General features: G+C 28.8%; 4 protein-coding genes across 5 annotated transcripts; 2 read left to right on the forward strand and 2 right to left on the reverse strand.

The window, feature by feature from the left end:
• The first annotated feature begins 1,819 nt into the window (after positions 1–1,819).
• Positions 1,820–5,975, forward strand: LOC123299858 (retinoblastoma-like protein A). The gene is made up of 5 exons (XM_044882254.1): positions 1,820–2,477; positions 3,239–3,447; positions 4,143–4,547; positions 4,915–5,332; positions 5,665–5,975. The coding sequence occupies exons 1-5, from the start codon at positions 2,300–2,302 to the stop codon at positions 5,748–5,750; spliced, it is 1,296 nt and encodes a 431-aa protein (XP_044738189.1). The 5' UTR covers positions 1,820–2,299; the 3' UTR covers positions 5,751–5,975.
• Positions 5,976–10,334: 4,359 nt separating this feature from the next.
• On the reverse strand, positions 10,335–17,031 carry LOC123300101. Its single transcript, XM_044882572.1, has 9 exons — positions 16,897–17,031; positions 15,721–16,013; positions 14,191–14,488; positions 13,830–13,967; positions 12,945–13,150; positions 12,378–12,540; positions 12,144–12,281; positions 11,224–11,414; positions 10,335–10,976 (listed from the first exon to the last, which is right to left on the reverse strand). Exons 2-9 carry the CDS (start codon positions 16,011–16,013, stop codon positions 10,754–10,756), a joined length of 1,650 nt encoding a protein of 549 aa, XP_044738507.1. The 5' UTR covers positions 16,897–17,031; the 3' UTR covers positions 10,335–10,753.
• A 98-nt stretch (positions 17,032–17,129) lies between these two features.
• Positions 17,130–19,760, forward strand: LOC123300414 (prefoldin subunit 3). Its single transcript, XM_044882986.1, has 3 exons — positions 17,130–17,268; positions 18,665–19,062; positions 19,593–19,760. Exons 1-3 carry the CDS (start codon positions 17,164–17,166, stop codon positions 19,693–19,695), a joined length of 606 nt encoding a protein of 201 aa, XP_044738921.1. The 5' UTR covers positions 17,130–17,163; the 3' UTR covers positions 19,696–19,760.
• A 1,415-nt stretch (positions 19,761–21,175) lies between these two features.
• On the reverse strand, positions 21,176–26,175 carry LOC123299827 (c-Myc-binding protein). Of its 2 annotated transcripts, none has more exons than XM_044882206.1 (3): positions 26,041–26,175; positions 23,868–23,989; positions 21,176–22,861 (listed from the first exon to the last, which is right to left on the reverse strand). In XM_044882206.1, the coding sequence occupies exons 1-3, from the start codon at positions 26,110–26,112 to the stop codon at positions 22,597–22,599; spliced, it is 459 nt and encodes a 152-aa protein (XP_044738141.1). In that variant the 5' UTR covers positions 26,113–26,175; the 3' UTR covers positions 21,176–22,596. The 2 variants fall into 2 exon arrangements, with proteins under 2 accessions (XP_044738141.1, XP_044738143.1); XM_044882208.1 differs by lacking the exon at positions 26,041–26,175 and adding an exon at positions 24,059–24,298.
• Between the last annotated feature and the right edge of the window lie 116 nt (positions 26,176–26,291).

Below are 26,291 nucleotides of genomic sequence, written 5' to 3' on the forward strand. Positions count from 1 at the left end.
TTTGGTAAAAGAACATGTATCCGGAAAGGCTCGCCTTGAATGTTTGAAACAAACATTGCTGATATTTCCATGAGAAATATATTTGTAATTTAAAGTTTTGTTCTATCTCTAACAGTTTGTTCTAGATATCGAAAGTTAACTGTTCGAAAACTATTAAAGATATCGAAAAAAATTTCCTCATAAAAAGACCAACAATTTTTGTTCGAGTTCGAGAAGTTTCTGACGCTTACAACTTCGAAACGGGATGATTCCGCATAAATATTGCTTATACCGAAGTACCTGTTTCGGAGATACCCTACTGACCTCTTGATTATTTACCATTTATACAAAAACGCTATACAGTACAGAGGGTGTCAGAATAAAATACCTAATTTTCAGACTTACTACATGTATGTATATTTTTGAGGTTTTATTTTCAGATATTACTCTACGACCTTATAGTGTAAAACAATCATGGCGTCTTATAAAATCGCGTCTCATTTATCGCTCTTGATTATTAGAATTATTCTGAAACTTTCTGTACTAATATTATATACGTAATCAAATTTAAATTTTACGATTGAAAAATTTCAAAATAATTTGTTTTGTTTTTGAACCAGTGATTGATTTCTTTTGGATATTAATTTTTATATTTATTGGAATATATTTTTTATTTATTTATGAAATTAATAAACAATTTTTTCTTTAATGGTTATTTTTTCTTTGATCAAAATCCTTAAATGATTTTCATGGTTTTTAAAGGAACAGAAATAAATTTTTTCGTACTTTTTAAATTTATTATACACATGATAAATCGAACATGATACAGTAGAATCTCGATAACTTAAACCTCGGTAACATAAAAACCTCTGTTACTTCAAAAAATACTATGTTCCCTTCCCATCAGAGCCCAAAACCTCTATAACTTAAATAAATAATCTCTGTATAGGCCCTCAGTAACTACATAGAAACATGTACATACCTCTATATTAACTAGGGTACATAGAAACATGTACATACCTCTATATTAACCTTTACCTAACATAGACTCTTGATAACTTAAAACCTCTATAACTTAAAATATTTTGTGTTTTCCTTGGACTTTAACTTATCGAGATTCTACTGTATTAGTCCACTAAGATGATTTCATCGTTTTTTATTTGAGTCGGTTTTCAAGACCTTTCGGCTCAATGCTTTCCCGGGAGATGTATACGTCTTAAGAGAATCTGCTGTTTTTGGGCAAATATGATGAGACTAAAAAACCATGATTTCTTTATTTTTAACTCCCGAGCTTAAAAAAAAGAGGAGTTATAAGTTTGACCGTTATGTGTGTGTGTGCCTGTCTGTGGTATCGTAGCGCCTAAACTAATGAACCGATTTTGATTTTTTTGATTTCGTTTGAAAGGCAATTTAATGGAGAGTATTCTTGGATATGTTTTAAATGCCAACTTTAATGCTATTTTAATATCAATATTGTTTTGCAATTTTAGTTTCGTCTCAAATTTTTAATTCCCTCCGCTCTTTAACAAAAGTTTGTTGTCTGGCTCTCGATTTTTGTGTTTTAAATTAATACATTTTAAATTTTTGTTACACAGAAATAATTTTTACATTTGCCAATTGCCATGCAACTGACATATAATATTCCAATCGAATTTTATATTAAAGTAATCTCGTTTATAAAATAATCGTTTGTAAGGTTTCCTATCACGCAACAGTGCATAAAAATTGATATTTTAAACTTACCGCCATTCTTTGCTAACTTTTGAACGAACATACGTCATGTTGACGTATATTTTTAAATCGTAAATATTTTCATCATGCAAGTACATTTATTTTTTAAATTGAAAAGTGTATCAAAGAATGCGTAGTTTTCTGTGAAATTAATGTTGTTAATCAAAAATTAAAAAAATTAAAATCCATCGAAACATCTATATTTTATTAAGTTCGGGCCACCCACAAAAATAAATTCAAAATTTCAATACAATATCAAGTGAATAAAAGCTGATTGAAAATAAAGCCTTAAAGAATTCACATACGAGGTGATATTTTTGTTTGTATGTGCGAAAATATTTTATTTAGAAAGAAAAATTTTTTTAAATCAAACAATCGGAGTCACACGTCACATATGTCACGTAGATAAATAATACAAAATAAACAGAGTCATTGCAGGACATAAGTGACACAGGCTATATTTATTTTTCTTCTTAAAATTTAATTTAAATTAAAAATTTTTGGTGTTTTTATATTCATTCAATGTTCTTCCATCACGTCATATTTGTTTTGACATAAAGTTATGCAATCAAAGCAATGATAAATAATAATGAGTGTCATGTCATCAGTGTTTGTGAAGCTAGTGTTGAAAAGGAGCTTTTTGGTGAGGAATACAAGCCATCAATTTATAATATTTCAAGTTAAACCTAGATATTATTCAAGAAAACGTAATCAAATTGGTACATATGGTCCGTTTAAAATTGTTAAAGCTGATCAATTATGTGATGGTAAGTGCATTGTATCTTATTAAAGCGGCCCATACACTTTCAATATTTTTGAACCAAGTTAGCTCCACATCAAATAAAGCAATAATGAACATCTACTGGTTGTCGTAGCCTGTTTAGGCTGTTTATGGTAACAGAAATAACAACAAAGACTAAACATAACCATAAATAGTTAGGAAGTCAATTTTTTAGAAGCAAGTTTCTTATGGTGTGGATTCCGATATAGAATACTCAATATTAATTGTGACCAAGTGTTGAGTAGAAGTTCCAACTCTCTGGGTCTGCGTGGTAACAAAACCAGGATAGTATTTCCCGTTTTTAGTTGAAATCTCGATAATTTTGATTTTATTGTTGGTCTCACCGAGTTCTATTACATTTCTTGGTTCAAATTTTATCAGTATTAGTTTACGTAACATCGAAGTCTTTAATTAAAAATGAGTGAAAATGTGATCTAGAGTAATTCGATCAAAACATTTGCACATGTAAGAATCTTCTAAATCCCATACTATCAAAACTGAGTTTTAAGGATAAGTTTTTTTGGTTTCTTGTGTAGTTTTTTTCCAGATAGAGAGTATTATAGGAGACCCTATTTGCATACAATGTCGCACTTGCTTTCAAGGACGAATTTTATGCAATTTAGCATATTGATCTCTAAATGCAAATGAACTCGTTGGCAGATTTAATGAGTGCACAGACAAAAATATTGAACGTCTATGGACTATTTTACGATTCATTAATTCTAATTAATAAATATATAATTTTAGAGTCGGGTAATTTAAATCATGTAAATAATATAAATTGGGAATTATTTGCAACAAATGGTTATCCATTTTTTATGCCTGGTAATGTTGGTCCTGCATGGCAAAATACCGAAACATCTGAATCATTTGTACAACTCATTGCATCAACTTTAGCTGCCGCAACAAATCAACAACCATTATTTAAAATTCATCATTCGTCGTCATCGAATCAGGTATGTAAACAAAATTGGCTACGCATTTGACAAGATATCAAAATTTATTTATCTTTATGCAATTTATTTGTTTTGGCAACGGAATCCTAAAAATAACGCAATTCTATTTTTAATCTTAATGTTTTCAATTGTAATGCGTAGAATAAATATGACCATGAACTTAATAATAAATGATAATGGACTGACTGACTTATTATTTTACAGAACGGCTCCTATAGATATGAAAAATAAAAATAATAAAATTAATAAATAATGTGTGTGTCTATCTGTCTGTGGCATCGTAGCGCCTAAACGAATGAACCGATTTTGATTTTTTTTGTTTTGTTTGAAAGGAAATTTAATGTAGAGTGTTCTTAGCTATACGAATTTAGAGTTCTGTACCCAGTCAATTAAAAAATAGGCGACGATCTTCAAAATCGATTCAGTTTGGATAAGGCCCTTAGGAAAAAGGTAATTTAATGGAAAATGTTTTTAAATATGTTTCAAGCGCGAGTTTAGGATTCCGTACCCCAAAAATTTGGAGATTTTTCAAATTTGGTAAATTTCACTTGTATACTTGCTGAAGGAACCTAATGACTTTTCAGAGAAAGGCACTCTATAGATTACTCGGTGATTATTAATTCCAATCTTAGAATCCTGAATTACATTTTAATTGACTGACTCTATCCATTAAAAGTGATTTTTTTTCTTTACAGAAACAGCAAACAAATAGAAATAATAAATTAAAACCATCAAAGAAGACGGCTACAAATAAAACAGAAATAAAATCAAATAAAAATAGCGTAGAAACACAATGTGATCTAGATAAAGATAGTAAAGATTTAAAGATAAAAAAGACTTCTACAACTACAAATAATAATAATAAAAGTAATGAAAACCAATTATCATGTATAGTAAATGAATGTCCAATGGTATTACGTAAAGGTGTTATTGAATTATTTGGTAATACAAATGGTGGACGTTTAGTTGATTTAAAAAGTTCAATATTAACTGTTGTTACTTTGGTACAATATCCTAAAAATATTTATCAACGTAGTACAACGGATACAGAATTGAATATTGAAAATGATGATGATATTATTGAGAAACTAGCTAAAAATGTAAGTAATTTGTCATTAAAAACTATAGTTTCGGCGCTGAGTGAGTTTCGTATGCATTTACAGGTCTATACGAACAGGAAGTGTGATTTCGACGTATTTTGACCCACTGAATCCAAATTTTCAAATTTCTCATCGCTCAGAGTGGGGGAAAATTTATTATAAACAAATTAATTGTTTATACGGTCATAGCTCCGAATTTCCACCACTCTGAGCGATGAGCAAGTTGAAAATTCGGATTCAGTGGGTCAAAATACATTCCTTGTTCGTTAGGACTTACGTAAAATACATACGAAACTCACTCAGGGCCTACACTAATTATTTGATTGTTTTGATAGATATATGAAATAATAATAATGTTTGATTGTAGTTTGTGCTGGCTGCCCAAGATATATGTATGACATTAACTATAATGGGATATTGGGCTGATTTTATAAATCCATTTAGTGGTAAACCATATTTTTCATCACAAACGTCGTCATTAACATCATCAATATATAATACAGATCAACGATTTCGTTGTTTGGATTTTCAAATAGTTAAACAAAATAATTGTACAATTATTAAAAATGATAAACAACATGAATACAGTCCTATAAATGATGATACAAATAACAATAACAGTAATACCATTGTTGATAACAACAATACAACAAAAATGAATACAACACAACAATTTCATACAGATTCTGCCTCTACAACAGTCAATATTGAAGATGCTTCTAGAATAATGTTTGATCGTAATTCAACAACAGATGCTGATAAGCATGTTAATGATACATTTATAGGTAATATAAATTTTTTACGAGTACTCCAATAAACAAGGAGGAAAAACGACGAAATTCCTCTTTGTTCATCCTCTAGATCAAAAATTATTCGGTGTCTTGCGATGCTTTTGTCCACGGGGTGGACAAAACACTATCGATTTCCGTTGCCATTTTCAAGATATATTTTTCTACCTCCTAGAAGGGGTGGTTAACATCCCCTGGGTAAAAGCACTACTATTTATCAGATAACTTTTGCTCTAGAGAGTGAACAAAGCTTTATCCCAAATTTGCCTCGTTTACTGGAGTATGAATATTTAAACTCAATATAATCTTTAATATTTCATTTGTTTCAGGATCCCTATTTACAAATGCCCCACATGATATTGGATATTTATTGGATATTAAGACACAAAGTGCTGGTGGCTCTGATAAAAAGTAAAAATGGATTCATTAAATTCGAACCGATCTCTCACAAAGTTTCCTAATGTTATGTTCCCATATTGTGTGTTCAAAAAAACATTTTAATTCATATAAAACAGGACCTAATCTAGAGCCTAGAAATAATGCGCCCTTCCATATCCACACTCTGTCTTCATTATCATTAATTGTATTCCTATTTTTTTTGTTCATGTGTTTTTTGGTTTTTTATTTCGAATTTATGAAAACAAATTTTAATGAAATAAATAAAAATAAATAAATGCTAAAATGAGGTCGAATTTTTGACGTAATTATTTTTCGAAGTAATTTATTTGATTTTATTTTACAAAATATGTAAAAAGGTTATTTTGTTTCTATTTAAAAATATTACATTGTACAGTTTTAAATAAATTATATTTAAAAAAAAATTATTTTATATTTTTGTTATTTAAATAAACCAGACCCCATTTTTTATAAAATGCAGGACTACCGTAAGAGGAGGTAAAATGCGTGACTTGTAACATCATAATAATTAATCCCTTGTGCCCTTACCTGCTTAGTTACGCGAGGGATCTGGTAGCTTGTAAGTGGATGCGATATGATGAATGAGAGAGAAGACTGCCAATAAGTTCCCCTATGCCCTTGTCATAATCATATGTACATATATTCTTATTATAATATGTATTAGTAAGTATAAGACAAGGACACAGGAGAATTTACTGGCAATCTTGTCTCTCGCATATCGAATCCACTTACAGGCTAGCGTTCGCTATCTTCATATCTCTATGGTTTAGTTAGTAATATTTATAAGAAAGAATATATTGTGTTTTATAAAGGAGTGTTCCAAAATTAACGCAAGAAGCTCGAATCAGACGTTAATTTTGGGACACCCTTTATTATTATTAATATTATATAAAAGTGATAGAATTTTACTTATTTTGAATAAAAACTTTAATAAGAAAAGAAGAATCTCTGTTAATTTGTTTTATGAAAATGTACAATATAATTTTTCATGAAAATTTAAAACATTTTTTTGTTATAAATAAATAAGAATTGTTATATATTTTAAATTTTGTTTTATTTTTTAAACTTTCTATCCTATTTTTTCTTTCAGAAAAAAAATTATCAATTAATTAAATATTTAGTAAATGTAAGTATTAAGTTAACTGTATAACATATAAGCTGAGTGGCAGTGTGGGTATAGCACTAGCCTCTGACGCCTAAGTACCACGGTTCGTATCCTGGTATGTATCAATTTTTACTATTAATTTAATAAATTTTTCCTGATTTTAAAAATTTTCCACTCTTTTTATAGTTTAAATTATCTATATACCCCGCCCTCTTGCTATAAATAACTCCCAGTTATACATATGTATAAATCATTATTCTGTCAGGGGGTGGGAATTTAAATAATCATAAATCAATCTTACTGTTTAAAATCATATTCCCCTGTTACAAAATATTAAAAATATGTACTAAATGGCTTGGTTATGCTAAAATTTGAAACTTTTTAATAGGAGAACATGTCATATAGTTTATCTCACTCATATTCTCCTATTACCAAATATTAAAATTTGTTTTTATAAAATTAAAAATCGTTCGTTAAGACTAAAATTTGAAATTTTGTAACAAGAGAACATGTTATACATTTTATTCCACTTTTTTTTTATAACATATTCGCCTATTACAAAATATTAAAAAAATACTAATTTTGCTTGCTTTTTTGTTGTACTTTCATGCTAAAATTTATTTATTCTTGTTAAATGAAATTTTATAAGATTTTGTAATAGGAGAACATGTTATTTCACAAAAATAAAATATATTAGTCCCACTTTCCTACTTATGTCATAAATCATTCTTCTGTTAGGGGGTGGGAATTAAAATAAAGATTAATTATATAAAAAAAAAAAAATGATAGCATCTCGGCATAATAACTTATTTAGTTAAGGATTAGACGTGACATTGCTAGCTACGAACCAAGGAACTTCGTAACCGGAGGCGACTTTGCTAGCCACTATTCCACGTTTGACATATTATCAATATCAATAATGTAATATACAAACCTTTTACTCATCATTTTCAATAAAATTACCTATAAATGAATAATTGTAGTAACATTTTGTTAAAAATGTAGATTCTGTTTCATATTCCTGAAATCGATGTAAAGGATAAAAAGATAAAGGTAGGTAGATATAATATTGAATAATAATAATTAAACAAGAAAAATTGATAAAAACGATATTTTATTATATAAATTTGTACATATTTCACCTAAAATAAATATGAATGAATAATGGTTATTTTAATTGTTCGTCGTTTAAGTTCTTCATTGTTTGAGCATTAAAATTAGCAATTGTAGTTGGATTATAAATATTTTACATTAAGTAATCCAATTCCTTCCTAATTATGTAACTTCTTAATAATAAATTAAGATTTTGTATGATCTATTCCGTTCTGTAATGATTTGATAGAGCAATATTTATCGATCGAATAAATAATTGTAATGATCAAACAATGAAGAACAAATGACAAGCAAAGCCAAATTACGTTAGCTCTTTTTCATTTGGCAAAAAGCCCTTGGAAATTTTCTGTAGGGATATTTTTTAACTCTAAGCTGGTATGATAACATAGGTTAATTTATTCCAAAATTCGCTACAAATAATTTGACAAATATAAGAAATGTCAAAATATTTACACATCACGCAAATATGAACAATTGGGAGACAAGATTCGATTTTCCACAATCACAAATTAACGTAAAAATTGATGACAGTAGCTCCAGTAACGATGAAATCAAAAAAGAGACGCCTATTAGCATTACAAAATTTATTTCAAATTCTAAACGTAAAGTTAAACGTAATAAAAATACAAAACATAAATGGAAATTTAAAAAACAGAAGAAACTTATTGAAAATTCGAAACAACCGTCACCAGAACTATCTCTTAAGCGTAAACGAGATTATGATAATCTAGAAGAATCTACAGAGTCAATTTTATGTAACGTATTATCTCCAATTCTATTAAGTAAACAAAATTCTACTTTGGCTAAAACATCTTCGCAAATTGAATCAAATTCTCCGATTGTTTTAAATAAAAATCGATTAAAAAAATCAAAAATACAATTGAAAAATATTAAACGTCGATTATTTAATCAAGAAAACCGTAAAATCGTACAAACTTGCCAGAAAAATTCTCCATCTCTCCATCAAACTTTTAATTGTGATAATCCTGAGATAAACTGGGAAATTTCAGAAAGCCCAGTATTAAAATCAAAACCATCAATAACAGCTAGCCTTGATGTCGATGATCCAAAAAATAACGGCGTTAAAACGGAAATTGATTTAAGTAGCCTGGAATTAAGCCCGACAATTCAATCGAAAAGGACAATAAAAACTAATATTCCCTCTTATTCAAATAATGTCGGTGACCAACCGGGAATTGACTTAGGTAATCTTGACTTAAATTTTATTACTTCGCAAAGCCCGACATTTCAGTTAAAAAGGGCACCAAAGAATGAAATAAAAATTAATTTAAATAAGCCCAAAATAAATATTGGAACACCTGTAAGCCCAATATTGGTAGCTAAAAGATCAACAAAAGATAAAATGGAAATCGATTTAGGTAGTCTTGAATTAAATTATGAAAATTCTGAGAGCCCACATCCGAGTTTTTCGAATTTACAAGTTATCGACTGTGATCTAACTGAAAGAAATTTCAGTAGTCCAAATCAAATAATTTTCCCCGAATCTCCATTACTAAAAAAACCACTAAGAGATACAATTTCTTCAGAAAATATAGAAATTATTGACTGTGATAAAACAGAAGTCGATTTCAATCGACCCGAATTAATAAACTCAGCAGAATCTCCGCCATCTTTAAGCATTGGGGATATTTCAATTGATTTTCATTCTCAAGAACAAAAAAATACACAAAATTTTCAAATAAAAACACAATTTTCCACTCAAAAAAGTACATTTTCCACAAATGAACCAAAATTAACAGAAAATATCTCATTAAAAACGAAAGGAAAATTAAAAAAAGGAACTTATTCATGGAAATTACATGAATTGTTACGGATTCAAAATTCAAAAAATAAAATTTGGGAACATGAAATATATTTAGAAAAAAATCAACAATACATTCGACCACAAATCGATGAGGAGGATTTAATAATTGAAGTGCAAGTATGTGAAATATTAAAAGAGTACGATAAACTATTAATTAAATGTATAGAAAATAATTATGAAAAAAATATATTAATTGTTATAAATCCATCGATTGTATGGATGAAATCAATCGATATTAATTCGATAATTATTATTTATCCGCCATATTTTCATTTTGTACAGACTTTAAATAATATTGAATATCAGATTTTATATAATGTTAATAAAATTATTTTGAAAAACTACATTTTTTTTTATTACTCTTATAAAACCTTATAGCCAGACACATACCATCAAAAAATATAGACTTGTTACACTTTTACCACCATGTTAAAACAATGTGGGGGTAGTCGTCTCATTTTAGCATTTCATAGAAGACTTTTTTTGTACCTCAACCTATCGAACCAGTTTTTTTTTTTTTAAATGATCAGGGAGGTCCATATATCGGAATCTACATCTAACTTTTTGCCGCTAGAAAGTTTTGGTTTTTGCTATGCGCCCAATAGGCTAATCATTAGAATCCATTTATGAGATGATTTTTGAAAATTTTAAAACCTTGAAAATATGGACCAAAAACGAATACTCGGGGGTTTTCGGGGTCTCTGATCACTATTCCTAAATCAGAATTTCTATATAATCTACCCCTCTTGGAGTATTTTACCTCGCTGGTCATGTCAGTTGTCAATGGTAAATTATTATTTGTTAAATATTATTTGGCGGCGGCATTTATTTTGAGTAACAAACGAATTAAACGTTTAAATTAATTTCAAAATAATTTATCAAATTAAAAAAGGTGAATAGATACAAATAAATAAAAAATTATTTTTGATTCCATCTTTTTCCGATTCCATTTTTTTTTTTAAATATTCAATTTCATAATTAATTCATTTAAAGCATCAGTTGCTCTCGATTTTAAAAATTTTGGTTGTGAATTTTTAATATGTAAATTACTGAGACTAGATTCCCATTCTTCTGGTTCTATTATTTCATTCTCCTTCGTTTGTTTTGCTCTTTCAATAATCTTCTGGTACAAATAATCCAATTTTGGATTGAATTGTAATTGTGGTGGTAGCATATTTAAGCTAAAAAAAATATAATATATAGAAATATTGAATAATTAATACCGAAATAATTTAAAGATGTACGGACGACCACGGTACAGAAGTAGAGATAGTAGTAAGAAAACTGATTTTAGTAAACTTCCTGATGACTTAAATTCAATTATATTTTATATTTTTTTACAATATTTTAAGGAATATGGGCATGAATTGTTCGAATGGATTCGTGGTCTTAGTACATCCTTAATCGACGTAATTGGAATCAACTTACTGGTCATCTTCTTTTATTGTTAACTCTTTTAAATAGTCGTTAACATGCTCTTGTAATTCAGCATTAATTTTAATTTTTGGATCTAACTGATAGTCTTTGCTAGGTATTTTCCATAATCCAGTTGTACCGTTTATATAGTCTAACGGATCCACACAATTATCCTTAAATGGTAGCAAGAACGATTCAATGATCTACAATAAAAAAAAGATCGAAATTAATATTGTAATAATAATAATAATAATACGTTATGTATGCGGCGATTTGAAAGAACTTTGCACTTTTAAAGAAAAAATTTCAGTTAATTTTTTTGAAATTTTTCATCTCTCAACATGTCAGTCGATAGATGTCATGGGCTCAAAATTCTGGCAACTATAATTTTATAGATACATAAACTTTCAGTTAGAATTTTGGAGATATACTTTGTAGAAAAATGGTTTATATTTGATAATTTTTGCCTATTGCACCTGCTTTACTCAAAATGTACCACGTATTATAACACTTGTCTGGGATGGGTTCACATCTCTGAAATTTGAATTATTAAAGTATACGTAGCTCGAAAATTATGGCCTTTAGCACTTTGGAACTATTAAGACAAAACATATCAACGTTTTAAAAAAAATTGCCTGAAAGTGATGATGATACTAAAGCTTCAGAAAAAATAACTAATACGATTTTTCCAAAATAAGGAAAAGAGACTGGATATATACGAAACTCGAACTTCAAGTAATTGTTACTTGAAAATTATGGTCGTTTTGACTTAGGATCCATGAAAACTTTTATTCGAGATATTAAGAACGGTAACATTTAACAAAAAAAAAATTAACAGGCTTAAGAACTTTTCCATAAGAACGAGATTCTTTATATTTCCTAAAAGTTAGTTGCCTTTCATGATTTTGATATTTATTTTCGTTGGTACTTACTACTTCATCTTGAATTTTGTACGGACGAAGAACAACCAATTTTGGATAAGTATTTCTATTGTAACATTTCCTGGCAATACCCACTAAATTTCGTTGTACTAATGCATTCGCAAATGCGTTGAATGCTCTAATATTTTCCTGTAAAAAAAAAAAAAGAATAATCATAAAGCGGTTTATTATTTCTTTAAATTTTCGTTACGTAAAAAATTCCTCAGTTACGTTTTTTACACCTACCTGTTTTTTTGGGTTGGGTTTTAATAAATAAACAGGTTTTCCATGATGAATTTCATGTACTTCATTTTTATCCATTGTAAATAATAAATCTAAACAACGAATTGTTTTTGGTTTATGGGCTTTTTTCTCTTCTTTTGTTAAATATCCTACTCCTTCATTTGTACTATTTTAAATAAAACAAAAATTTACGTAAAAAATACTTTTTAAAGTAACAGTTCTTATTGTACTAAAAGGTAAAAAAATAAATGTTTTCTTAAGGGTGTTCTAAATTTGTTTATACATATTTATCTCTACTTTATACTACTCTATCTCTCTCCAACGACCAATACTCTAACTATTGATAACTGGGAGTTGAAACTGAACTCATTTTTCAGTAGTTCTAATTTAGGCTAGAAGGTCACGAGAGAAGAATACTCTAACTATTGATAATTGGGAGTAGGATGTGTACCCATTTTCAGTAGTTTCAATTTAGACAACCAGATCACGAGAGAAAAACAGTCAAAGAGTATTTCCCAAAATTTCTAATGGGACACTTTTATAAGCAAGAAATGAAAAATTTATACGTACATATGAACATCAAATATTTTTTCATCGGTTTCCCATTCATCTGGTTTAATTTCATTTTTCGCGATTTCTTCTTCTTTCTCTTCTTTGAAATCTTCTTTGAAATTACGTTTGAAACCTTGTTGCTGTAATCCAGATGTTTCACCTTGATTTGAAACTTCAAGTGGCCGTTTTTTAAAATGCCATTTTGGTTCTGAATATCCTATGGTCTAAGAAATTAGATAATATATTAGATTCATTAAAAGGGTTAATCGTTTAAGTTCGTGTTTATATGTTAAAAATCATTTGATTTTGTTTAAGGATAAGTTCAAACAAAATTGATGATATTTGATTATATGATGTTTCGTGATTCGATACACAAAGTGCGTGGCATCCAAGCGCAAGGATTTGGAGGTGCTAGCTGATCGCGTTATACACATTTATACAATATTGTTTACAAAAGAAAGGCGAGACAAAACGACAAGGTATAAAAAGAGCGCCATAAAGGCGCGCCAAGTGCATTTAGGATGACAAAAACAGGGACATAAAGAAAAATTTTTATAAAAGAGCGCCACACAAGGCGGTCCCGTCGCTCAATATGGTTTAGACGACTCTAGTGCTTTGCATTATTTAATATTTCTTAAACACTGAGGATCATAATAACCTCCATGTTCAACTAGAGGTAGATTAAGTGTCGTTGATCTAGACAAGAATCTCATTGGCTCCCCTTTAGGGGCCATATATTATAAATTTTAACCATAGTTATAATAAACAGCTTTTAAACTTCCACGCACCCTGTGTTCAACTCAAAAAGGTACATCGACAAGGTTTCAATAATTAATACTAGTATTCCAATAATTAACATTCAAAGGAAATTCTGAATATACATAGGTCAATTTAATAACTTACTTTTCGATAACCACACATTGGTATTTTTATTTTACTTCCAATACGAAAATCAACATTCCATGCTTGAGGGAGTTTCCGGATTCGAAGATTTTCAAATAAGGATGCAGCAAAATTAATATTTCCAATAAAACCACCTGTCTGTTAAATAAATAAAAATACAAAATAAATATCCAAAAATAATTTGACCAAGGATAAAGTTAAGGAACAGCGCGAAAGTTGAGACGCAGCTTGATGAAGTAATGTGGAATTTTGTAGTGGATTTTGTTGTGGCGTAGATTAAATCAACTACATTCAATGAGAGCGAAAGTTTATAAATATGATCATAAATGAGCATGGTGAAAAACATCGTCAATAAACTTACGTCTACAATGAGCTGCTGGAGTGGTTTTAATTCTTCAGAAAATAAAGATGGATTTTTCATTATCATTGGTAAATGTTCATCGATTGTATTTTCCGGTATCGGATATGAAATACTCTCGGTAAAAATATACATTTTAATATTTTCATTTTTAAATTCTTCAATCATTTTTTGTGCCAATGTATCAGAAAATTTTGCGTTTTTTAAGTTTGTAAAAATAATCACTTCAGTTGATGGTTTTTGAATTTTCTTTCTACCCTTTGCAGGTGCAATTGTTTCATCCTTTTCACTTTCTAAAATACTAAACACAAAAGTGAAAGATTAGTTTTTATAATTTTTATAATTCAGTTTGTCATGAAAAATCTATTCCTAAATTTCAGTAGAGAATTTTAAATATTGCAAGCTTTCAAGTTTGATGTTAATAATAAAACATAAGAGGGATAACGCAAATGAGTCCCTAGTCCAAAGGGACCACTGTACACTTTTTGAGAACAACATGTCACCCGAAAGCGAGACGATTCCGGGTAAGAGATGTTATTTTATGCAGAAGAAGCTATTGGATTCTATCAAATAGTCTAATTGTGGTTATACACATTTTGAACTGCCGCATAACCTACGCAAAATCCCAGTAATCAAGATGGACCGTAGCCATTCCTTGATTCAATAAGGAAGATCTTGCTATGGGAATGACAGGTCCAGGTGAAAAGAGCGTTTGAGATGACCCCTATTATGCCATGAAATCCGCTGCTCCATTCCCTTTAACGCCAGAGTGGCAAGTTTGATGTTAGAATTTTCTTCAATAAATAATATTAAACAGAGTCGCCCCCGTCTGTCTGTCCCTACCTTTAAAACTACGCAATGGATTTGGATGCGATTTTTCTAATAGATAGAATGATTCAAGAGGAAGGTTTTTATGTATAATACATGCGTAATACAGTAGAGAAACGCTGATAATTTTAGAGGTTCAACGAAATTGTGGAAAAAAGGAGGGTAACTGACGGCATATAAAGTGAATAATCTTTGTATTTAAAATTGAAGTTGCTCAATAAAGCGGGTATTTCACAGCTAGTTATTTTATACATCACTTTCACACGCTATCTCCTAAGCCGGAGTTATTAAACCGGTTTAATAATTTCCTAAAGACGTCGCTTACAGGTCACTTAAAAAATATATAGGACGCTTTCAGGCCTAGAAGTTAAATCGGTTTAATAAATTAAACCGGTGAAAAAGGATGTAGATAAACCGGTTTAAGAGATCGTTTACACAACTTCTTATCTACTAACTTTAATTAATTTAGGAATAGTTTTTCTAAGACATCCTGAATACTGAAGCGTATTTAGAAGAGAGAGGCGATAGAGCTGGAATTTGCACTCCCATAAGTTCCTTAAATCATTCTAGTTCCCAAACTAAATGTTTAATATAAATCAAAGATTTAAGAGTAGTTGAGTTAACATTATTGAATCAAATTAAGCCTAAATCAAAGGCCTAATATCTTTCCCCTCTAAATGCGCCACAGACTTAATATTTATTTACTTAATAATCATTTGTTGAATAACTTGAAAAGCAACTTTAAATTTGGTTTCATTATTTTGTTGATCTATTGACTCATTTGATGTTAATAAAGCTTCAATTAATTGATCGATATAATCAATTAATTCAATCGAAGCTGGCGAAGCATTTACTGGTTCGGTATCTACTTGATTCTCTGCACTAACAGTAGCAATTTGTAATTTTTCCGCTGGATTTGTGAACAATAATCGACGTATTATAGTTTTCGCACAATTTAGATATTCCAATTGTTTACTCATAAATATAAACAACAGCATCTAAAATTAAAAATTAATCAAATAATTCGACTCGATTTGAAATATTCTCATAAATAAAAAATTTTCTTTTTGTTAAAAGTTTTTTTTTATTTTGTAATTTTTAGTGAATCTGAAGTACCCTAACTAATTTGTCACTAAAAAAAGAATCATCGAAATCGGTTGGCGTGATATTGAGTTATTCGTCCTCTTGTCGTACATACTTAATGCAAATTTAAGACTTTTGTGGTTTTCTCATGGATGCCGTTGTCAGAATTGGACTAAAATGAAATGGGACCACACGCGAAGCAGCTTAGCTTTCAAATAGATAAAGAATCATAAAGATCGGTTCACCCAGTCGAAAGTTCTGAGGTAACAAAAATTAAAAAAAAAAAAAAATACAGTCGAATTGATAACCTCCTCCGTTTTTGTTTGAAGTCGGTTAAAAATCGTGAAGGAAACCTATGTTTGCGTTAAATCGAAGACTGAATCAATACAGGAAAAACCTAGAAACTATCTGAGTTTTGAAATTTTTGATTTTCAGGGGAAATATAATATTTTAGATCCAAGTATTAAGATTGAATTACATTTTTATATTGTAGAAAGAAACCTGTTATGATTTGAGCGAAAATACTTTCAGAGAATCATAGTTCTAAGTATCTTGAGAGACAACTTTACAAGTGTATTGCATATTGTGTATTATCTTAAGTAGGTTTTTTATATTACCGGCTATCAAGAAATGACAAAATACCAATATTTCGATTCTAGAATTGAACAAATCTTCCCGATTTATTTTCTTAATTATATTATTTGCAATTATGTATTGACTTTTCGATTCGATAACTTTTAAGAATCAAAAAAATTTACTATCGAACCGAATTCCAATATTTTAAAAATAAATATTTACCTTTCTTGAATTATTATTTTCGCTATACCTAGAGAATTAATTAATAAATTTATTTTAATTCATATAAATTTTTTGTTTTTGATCGCAAATTAATTTTACCACCAATTCCTAGAACACTTTTCAGATTTTCTTAAAAAAAAAAAGAATAATTCCGAATCCCACTCAAATCTTTTTTTTTACTTGCAAGTTCAAATCTAACCTATAAAATAAATAAAATTTCAAATAATTATTTATAATAGAAAAGTTAAAATAATAAATTTGTGAAAAATGGCAAATGAAAAAGATAAGTCACAATTACTAAATACTGGTGATAATGAATTAACGTTAGGTGATAAAAAATCGTATGCTGGCATACCTGAAGCAGAATTTGTTGTAAGTTTACATGAAAAAGAAAGCATGTCTTGATATACTTAGACTTCTTGTAAATTTTTAGAATATAAATCCTTTTTTCTGAATTAAACCAATTGATATGATATCAAAATTAAAAAAGTTCTTTTAAAACTATGCGATTTTTAATTTCTTTCATAATAGAATAGTTTATCCTGAATTCTATATTTTGAGCTATTTTTCTCAAATTTCAAGACTTTTTGGTTTACTATAAAAGAAAAAGACTTTTATAATTTAATTAAGCTTTATTATTTTTAAGAAAACGTAATATATTAAGTCAGATAGCTATTTTCGTATCGTAAAATGATTCCAGGGAAATGTTCCCTGTTTTTATATCCTGTAAAGCATACAAATTTTTTAAATTTTTCAAAAGTTTGTAATGGTTAATTAGTCGTAAAAACCAAATTATTGCACAGGTGTTGTAATGATCTAAATAATCCACCAAAAACTGTCTATCAGCTTGAGAGGGGTGTCTGTATTTAAATTGCTAGTTTCTAAATTGATGTATTTATTGTCGACAAATGTTATTGGGAATGGAATAATTATTTTGTTTGAACGATCTAAGAATATTCCACACATTCTAAGTATACAGTAGCTGATTGTGTAGTATAATTATACATTTATACTATATACAGGGTGTTCTATAATTGACTGCAGAATAGGGAATATTCATGTATTTTTTAAATATTTTTAATTCATTGTTTACACCGTTATAACAAAGTAAAAAATATAAATACTGCTTAAAAATGCTGTATTTAAGTGTAAACAAATATTTAAAATACATTCTAATTTTGAGATATTTAAACGCAGTTTTTTGGCGCTCTCTGTTGATGACGTATAAGCACGCGATCTGTCAATTGGTGACAGTTCAATGTATAATTTACACTTTAAAAAATTGAATTTACAACACAGAATTTACACTCGTTATTATTCAGTTTTCTAATAAAAAGCCGTAGAATATTATAATTTAATGAAATACCATATAAAATGTAAATAATTAATATCATACAGTATGTCAACAAATTTGACAAGCTCGTACTATGATGTCACGCCCGTATAAAAATTTGAATTTCCGTTTTAGAAATTTTTAAATGCCCTCTCTGAATTTGTACTTTTATTAATGAATTTTAAGTAATTAAAAAGATATTAATTACTAAAATAATGGTTTAGTTGAAATTTCCAGTCATTAAAGTTACGGAAGAAAAATATTTGAACCAAATTTAAATTTCATGAATATTTCCTATTCTATACTTCCTGATTATGCTTACCAAAACGAACGAAATAGCTCTTTTCCAAATTTCGATCTTAGTCCTAAATCTGTAAATGAAACTATTTAATCAGAAATTTAAAGTTGAACATAATGTAATTATTATTTGTGCAGGATGATGTCGATGCATTTATGGCAAAACCGGAGAATGATGGTAATGTTGATAAAGTATTAAAAAAATTAGATGAACAACATTCAAAGTATAAATTTATGGAGTATAATTTAAATTCAAAACGTCGTCGTTTACGTGTACAAATACCCGATTTAAAACGATCTTTAGATATGATACATAAGTTAAAAAATCAACAGGATGATGTTGAAACTGAATTCTTATTAAGTGAACAAGTGTTTATTAAAGCTAGAATACCACCTACCAAAAGTGTATGTTTATGGTTGGGTGCCAATGTTATGTTGGAATATACGTTGGAAGATGCTGAACAATTATTATCAAGTAATATGAAGGCAGCTACAAGGAATTTAGCTTATGTTGAACATGATTTAGATTTCTTAAGGTAAATCATGTTAAAGAACCTGATATTATATCCGTACTCCGTAGAAAAATACCTCTCTACACGGTTAAGTGAAATTAACTTGAAGAAGTTTCTACTAGCTAGAGTTCTCTAGCGATCTGTCTACACTGAATCTAAAATTATCAGTGTGTAGAGCAGCTAACAGCAGTCGTCAAATAATTTTGACTTCGTGATTATTGGGATTAGCAGTTAATTCTTCCTTAATGACGATTTCTACTCAATATCAAGCCAAAACAGCCCCCTTAGGAAAAACAAAGTACGTTTTTTTAAATGGAATTGTCAGGATCCCACAAAATAATACGTCTCATTTTTCAGATTCTTGTTTCTAGAGAAACTAAATTTTTTTCCCATATTAAAATGCCATAATGAAGTTATAGCCTACTAGTAATCACTTTTGTAGAAGAGTGCTGTGAACTATTTGATCCTTTTTTGCCCTATAATTACAGTCGTTCCTCCCGATTCATCCTGTATATTGTTTCAAACTAACTTTTAATTTAAAATGAATATTTTAGGGATCAATTTACAACAACTGAAGTGAACATGGCTCGTGTATTTAATTGGGATGTTAAACGGCGACAATCAACACGTCAAGGTCCAACACCATCGTCCACTTAACCAAACCAATCAAAAACAAAATATATAATTTATGTTCGCGTCATTTATTAATTAATTTTATATTGATTTGTTTTTTTTCTGCTTTTATTAATTAATTAATTACTTTTTAATAAATAAAATAATTATTGCTTTAATCAATTCTTCTCTCACATGTTATTTTATTGTGATATTTAATTGTGAGACTTTTGAACAACAAAAGAAACATGATTTTCTTGTTTTAAAGTAAAACTTCGTTAAATACGACCTCAAAAACTTATCATAACTGATTTCTTCAATTGAACATGATTTTTTATTAAATATTTGCACTTATAAGCTAGCCCACCGGATAAGGGAATTTAATTGCATTTTTCGTATTTTGTATTAAAGTTAACGAGGTTCTACTGCAAAGAGATTTCAAACTGATTATTATTTTTAATGTTAAAATATTTTTAATTATTAAAAAATTGATTAATGAAATTACTTAAGAAATATATTTCCACACTCATATTCACATAAAACTAAACTCAGACAATTTGTATTTATTTTGAAAAATAAAATAATATTATTACTATGCTTTTTTGGCAAACTAAATTTTGATTTTGTGTTTTTTTATACTCTGTTTTTTTTTTGTTTTGGTACCTAGAAAATTTTAGGTTTCATACCTTAATCCCTAGCTACTCCAACATTCAAATTTCAACCCTACCTTGTGATACATCATTTGAAATAAGATAAAATTCTCTATTCAACAATATGTATGAAAGGTATGAAACCCATTATTCCTTTCAAAGGAGATATCATAAAGTTGGGGTGCCATTTGAAATTTTAAAATAGGAGAAGGGTGGGAGTGAAGGAATGAAACCTAAAATACTCTTGAGTACTATTTTGATATTTAAATCGACGTGTTTTCACTCAAAACAATAATCATACCAGGTCAAGAGTTAATAAGGGTGGATATTTTTGAATTGAACACGCTGTATATAAAGTTTAATCGCAAATTTTTGAGTTTTGATGACATTATTATAAAAATAATGAATTGAATGACTGAATAGGAATAAGTCGAGTATTTTTAGTTTTGTGTTGCAAACTAAGTTGCGTTTATGTCGAGTACTTTCTTCGTCAAGCGCTCTGAAAATATTACAGTACTGGAAAAGATTTAGCGCTTATTCTAAAAAAATGTGTCGAAGTACAATAAAGTTTTATTGTACCCTCAGATTGGATTTTAAACGCACAACTGGCAATCAAAAACCATAGTTAATTTACAGAAAATTTTTATTGATCTAATAAAAATAAAACATTATCATCCTCATTAATAATTTGTTCACAACTAAATTAATTATACAAAAAAATCAACAAAATTAAAAATCAAATTCTAAACACAAAAAAACAAAAACTTATAAATATTGAGATCGCAGATATTTTTAATTAAATATTTAAACTCAACAAATTAAATTAAATTTTTCTCTAGTACACATCATCTTATGTGATACAAAAAAAAGGGAACCAATAATGTCATTTATTAAAAATTTTCACCGCCACTACGCCATTAAGAGGTCATTTTATTGATATTTTATTATCAAAATAAAGACGTTTGGGATGAAATAAAAGCGGGGATGATTTAAAGGCGTCCAATAAGTTTTAAATGATTTACCCCCAAATATATACAATGTTATGGTATTAACTGGGTCATAATTATTAATTTTTGGATTTAAAAGGATGAAGAGGGAAGGTTGTTTTCAACAAAAAAAAGAAGCTTCTTTCTTAATTTTTTGAAATTATATCCAAGGGAGAGAAAATAATTATCCAATTATAAAAAAAAGGTAAGAAATTAAAGAGGAATGGAGTATGGGGTCTACAAAATACAGTGAAATTTGTAAATGAAATGTACTAAGTACAAAATATTAAGATGAAAAAAATGAAATGATTTTTCGAAATGAAAAAGGATTGAGCTAGGGGTAGGAGTTTAACCTTTATGTGAGTGACAAAAAAAAAAGAACTTCATCAGAGTGATATATAGTTGACCCGGGTACCTTTTCACCCTACTATGGAGATAAAAAATGTTTTATTTTCTTCAAAATATTGTGTTTGAGTTGACGGGGTTAAACCATAAAAAGAGAGCTTTCAGAAAACTACAGCTATTTAAAATGCGTGAACTTTTCGTTTAATTGAAAATGTAAAGATACCAGGCACCTCGTCACACACCCACAAGGGTTAAATCAAATACCACCTAGTGGACATAGTTCAGAGATATGTTTTTATGAATGTGAATAAGAGTAGACGGGGTGAGAAAATAGAGGTGAATAAAAATTTAATAAGATTGTAAGTTTAAAAAAAACAAAGGTTAAAATAAAATGCCACAACTATTTACCGATTGGATCTGATAACTTTTCAAATAAAGAAGTCATTACAAGAGTAAAATTTTTTGGTCAAAATTTTCATAAGAGGATTCGAAATTCCGCGATTTTATACGTTATGATTTCCTACGACATCAAAATTGAAATGATTCTTTACAAGAAGAAAGATGAATAGCGCGGAAATAGGGCTTAGCTTTTATAAAAACTTGAATAATTTTTTTTACGAAACATCCTTAATTTGTCCCACTATATTTACACATGTTGGGGTACCCTTTGAAATTGAAATAAAGGATGAGCGATTGGGGGAGTACGATTAAAACTTTATATGAAATGAATGAAATATGGGTGGCTTTTTTTGTACATTTTTTGAAATAAAATTGAAGTAATTACAAAACGAGATAAGATGTATGGAGTGGCCTTTTTTTCCTTTTTTAATTTTGAAATACTACTATTGCACATTTTTTTGATTAAGTTACGTATTCCTGATGATTTGATTCTGATTTTGTAGTGATGTGTGGACGGAACTATTGTTTAAGCATAATGTAAATGTTATGAATAGTGATCCTTTTTCTTATTTGGTTGTAGATTCTTGATCTACAGTTACGGACCCGTCCGTAGGTGGTGGAACATCTGATTTTTGATTTGTTGATGGTGGCGGTGGTGGTTGTAGCGTAAATTGTGAAGGATTTGTTGGTACATATTGTACACCTTTTAATTGTGCTATTTCCATTTCAAAACGTTGTAAATGTAGTAAACAATTTTCTATGCGCTCTCGTAAACCTTCGATAGTATCGTTGGGATCACCAGCTGTTAAACTTAATTTGTTTCGTAGATAACTGTTTGGAAATTTTGTTCAGGAAAATATAATTTTTGAAATTTTTGAATCTCTTTACGTTGTTTGCGCTTAAACGCAACACTATTAAAGGTTTTTTGTTGCAATAACGTGACGGCGAATCTTTCAAGTTCGCAAGACAATACTACACAAATAACAGAAAGAATACAGGAGAATTCGCCACAAGTTTCGCCTTCCTGTATTTTTTTAAATAATAAAGTTGTGTTTCAACCTATTCTATTTAAATTCCTTATCTTTTACAGACATATCCAAGCATAATCTACACGAAGCGCTACGCTTACAAAAGTATCAATCAAAATATTTATCTAATTAACGCATCGTGTTCGAAATAATTTTCGTCGGATCGAAAGTCTTTATTAAGTACTGCTATCGACCCTTTTTTTCAGATTATTCTATATCGCATTGCTTAAAAGTTAAGAGGGAAGCGCCCAACTTTTGTAGCTCAAATTTGAGAAAAAAAGCAACTCATTCACTGATTCACGTGTTGGCCATGCCTTTAAAGTGGGGCCGAGTTAGCACGGTTCTGTGGGTATTTTGGATTTTTGATTAATCCTTTGATTGTTTTCATGATTAAAAAACTCAAATAATATTCTATTCACGCTAATTAACCACTCCAAATTATCTTAACGTGAGACTCACGTTAAACCTCAATAGCGTCCGAATAAAAGTCCCTTTAAAAAAATTATTTGATATAATACTGGTTTAAAATTTAACAGTCAACAAATTAATTTGGAAAACTGCAATTTTTAAATTCATAAATGTCAAATTCAAACGCTTTTTTCGAATTAGATTTTTGGGAATGATATAAATTTCATTTAAAAAAACAATTTTCTTGTTTTCATTAATAACTGTAAACATAAACAACTTGAAAATTGTTTTTATAAATATATTACGTAATCGAAAAAATTAGACCAAGCACGTTTTCATATAAAAAAAATTATGAAAAAAAAAAGAAGTTATTTATTATTTATGAATTGGAAAAAGGATACGATAAGGCATCGGCAGGTTTCTCAGATTCTTCGTAAAGATTGACTAGTATTTTTGTAAGCGTATCCATAACGCCAGAACGTTCTAAATATTTTCTAAACTCTTCACGTTTAACATCTGTAGGCTATAAAATACAAAAAAAATAAAAATCATAATTCGATTTAAAAAATATATATAAAAAAAGTTCGTTTACCTTAAAAGCTGTCATTGTAAAAACTAATCAAAAATAGAATTCGTCAAAAAAAAATTTTAATCGAAAATTTGTAAAAATTTTAATTCATATCGATATAAAATTATCGAAAAATTGATAAGAATTTCTAATCTTAAATTTTTTGTGCAAATTCACCGAAATATTTTCGCTTCGTATGCGATGTCAAATCTTTGACACTCGTACCTTTACTGGCCCATACGTGCTCGGTGCTTATCATTAGGGGTTAAAACTTGTTAAAAAAACTACCAAATTAATATAACAGGGTTCCGTATACTATCTATGACACATACCATTAAAAATCAATGCATTTATTAGGGGAAGTTATTGAACTATCGCGCTAAGGTTGGTAATTCATTTATTACTAATAAAGCCTTTAATAACCTTTATTGAATAGCTCCTTTTTTTTTACTTTAAATAATTTCACACGTGTTGAAAACTATAAATATTACAGGATGTCCTGGAAAAACTAATCCTAAGTATTGTGATCGAAAAAAAATCGATATCGGGGTTTCAACGGAAATACACGTTTTGAGAGTGATTCCAAAAAAGTGATTTTTTAAAAATGTTGCGTCCGTCGATATGTCTGTTACCAACTTGAGTCTTCAATTTTCAACCGATTTTTCTCAAACTCGGTACATAGGTTCAGTTTGGTCATAATTCCAGACGATTTTTTCATTTTTTCCCTAGGCCTTTTTTTAAGAGTACTTTCCTCTAGGCCAAAACGGGATTTTGGGGGTTTTCTCAAAAACGGCTCTAACGATTTCGATTAAACTGGGCACAAGGCTAGACCTTAAGGTGTTCCTAAGATTGGTATAAGCCACATATCCGGGAAAATTCAAGAAGGCCAACACCTTGGGAAAACCTTTTTTTTGGGGTTTTCTCAAAAATGGGTCTAACGATTTGTTGTTTATATTTTTATAAGGGACATTTTTTACATTAAAATTTTTGTTTTATCTCTTATGGTTTACAAGACCTAATTGACCTATGTTGCTTATTTACGAATTCAAACTCATTTTTTTTCCTCAGCAAGCTATAAAAATTTTAGCTTGATATCTCTTTTCGTTTTTGAATTTTCGTGTTGACGGGCAGAAGGACAGACGAGCAGTGAAACGGAAATGGGCTTACGTGATTTCAACACCTATATCCAAATTTTTTCGTATCAATAATATTTTTAATCGTTACAAACTTTGGACTAAAATTACTATACCTTGATATATATTTCATATATACAGGGTATAAAAATGGTCTGACAGTAAACTATTCTAAACTTTATATCCTACAAGCTACAACTTAATGAAATACGTTCTACTTTTGGATTTGTTATACAAATATAATTTGCATTAAAAACTAAAATATGAAATTATTATTCTGGTGCATTTTGTAAAAAGTTACTTATTAAACGTATACATTTATACGAATATGCCACTTTAGCAGCCCATTTCGATGTTTTCGAATTTGTTTACTTAATCCATGTGTTTATGGTTGTAAGAAATTTATCATTTTGGAAACAAGACTAACATAATTTTTTAACCATAAGATGATAAAAATAGCTTTTAGGTTTTATATTATACCGGCTTTTTAGTACCGTCAAACATCAAAAGAACTTCTACGCATGCTCAAAACTTGAATACCAAGAATTTTAATTGTTGTTTTCTAAGAATATACTTCAATAAATCACACATGTTTGCGAATTTAAAATTAATTATCAGATATTAATTAATGAAGTCATCAACTTTTCAAAGATTATTAATAATTCATAATAAATTTTTGTCAACTATCCAAATAAAAATTCCTTTCCTACTCCTATTTACATTTGAACATTTCTACGCAAAATATTTAGAATATTTATGATATTTGTTAAGGAATATCGATAAAATTATCGATCAAATTAAAATTTCTATAAAAACTTAATAAAATTTATCTGTCATAGTGAAGCAAAATTTTTTTTTAGAAAGTATAAATACCTGATCATCCAATTCTTCTACATCATCGAAATTTTCACCATCAGTATCCACAACTTCTTCTTTTTTCGACATGATTCTCAAATAAAAAATTGCTTTATACTTTATTTTAATCCACAACGGAGATTGTGACCATAATTTGTTTGAAATTGAAAATACGACAACAAATTCATACACATGCCATCTAGTGATAGAATTTATGAACCAATAGCCAACTTAAAAATACGTCTGTGTAAACGCCACACGACCTCCAT

The sequence above is a fragment of the Chrysoperla carnea genome, chromosome 5, assembly GCF_905475395.1.
Source record: "Chrysoperla carnea chromosome 5, inChrCarn1.1, whole genome shotgun sequence".
Classification (NCBI taxonomy): domain Eukaryota; kingdom Metazoa; phylum Arthropoda; class Insecta; order Neuroptera; family Chrysopidae; genus Chrysoperla; species Chrysoperla carnea.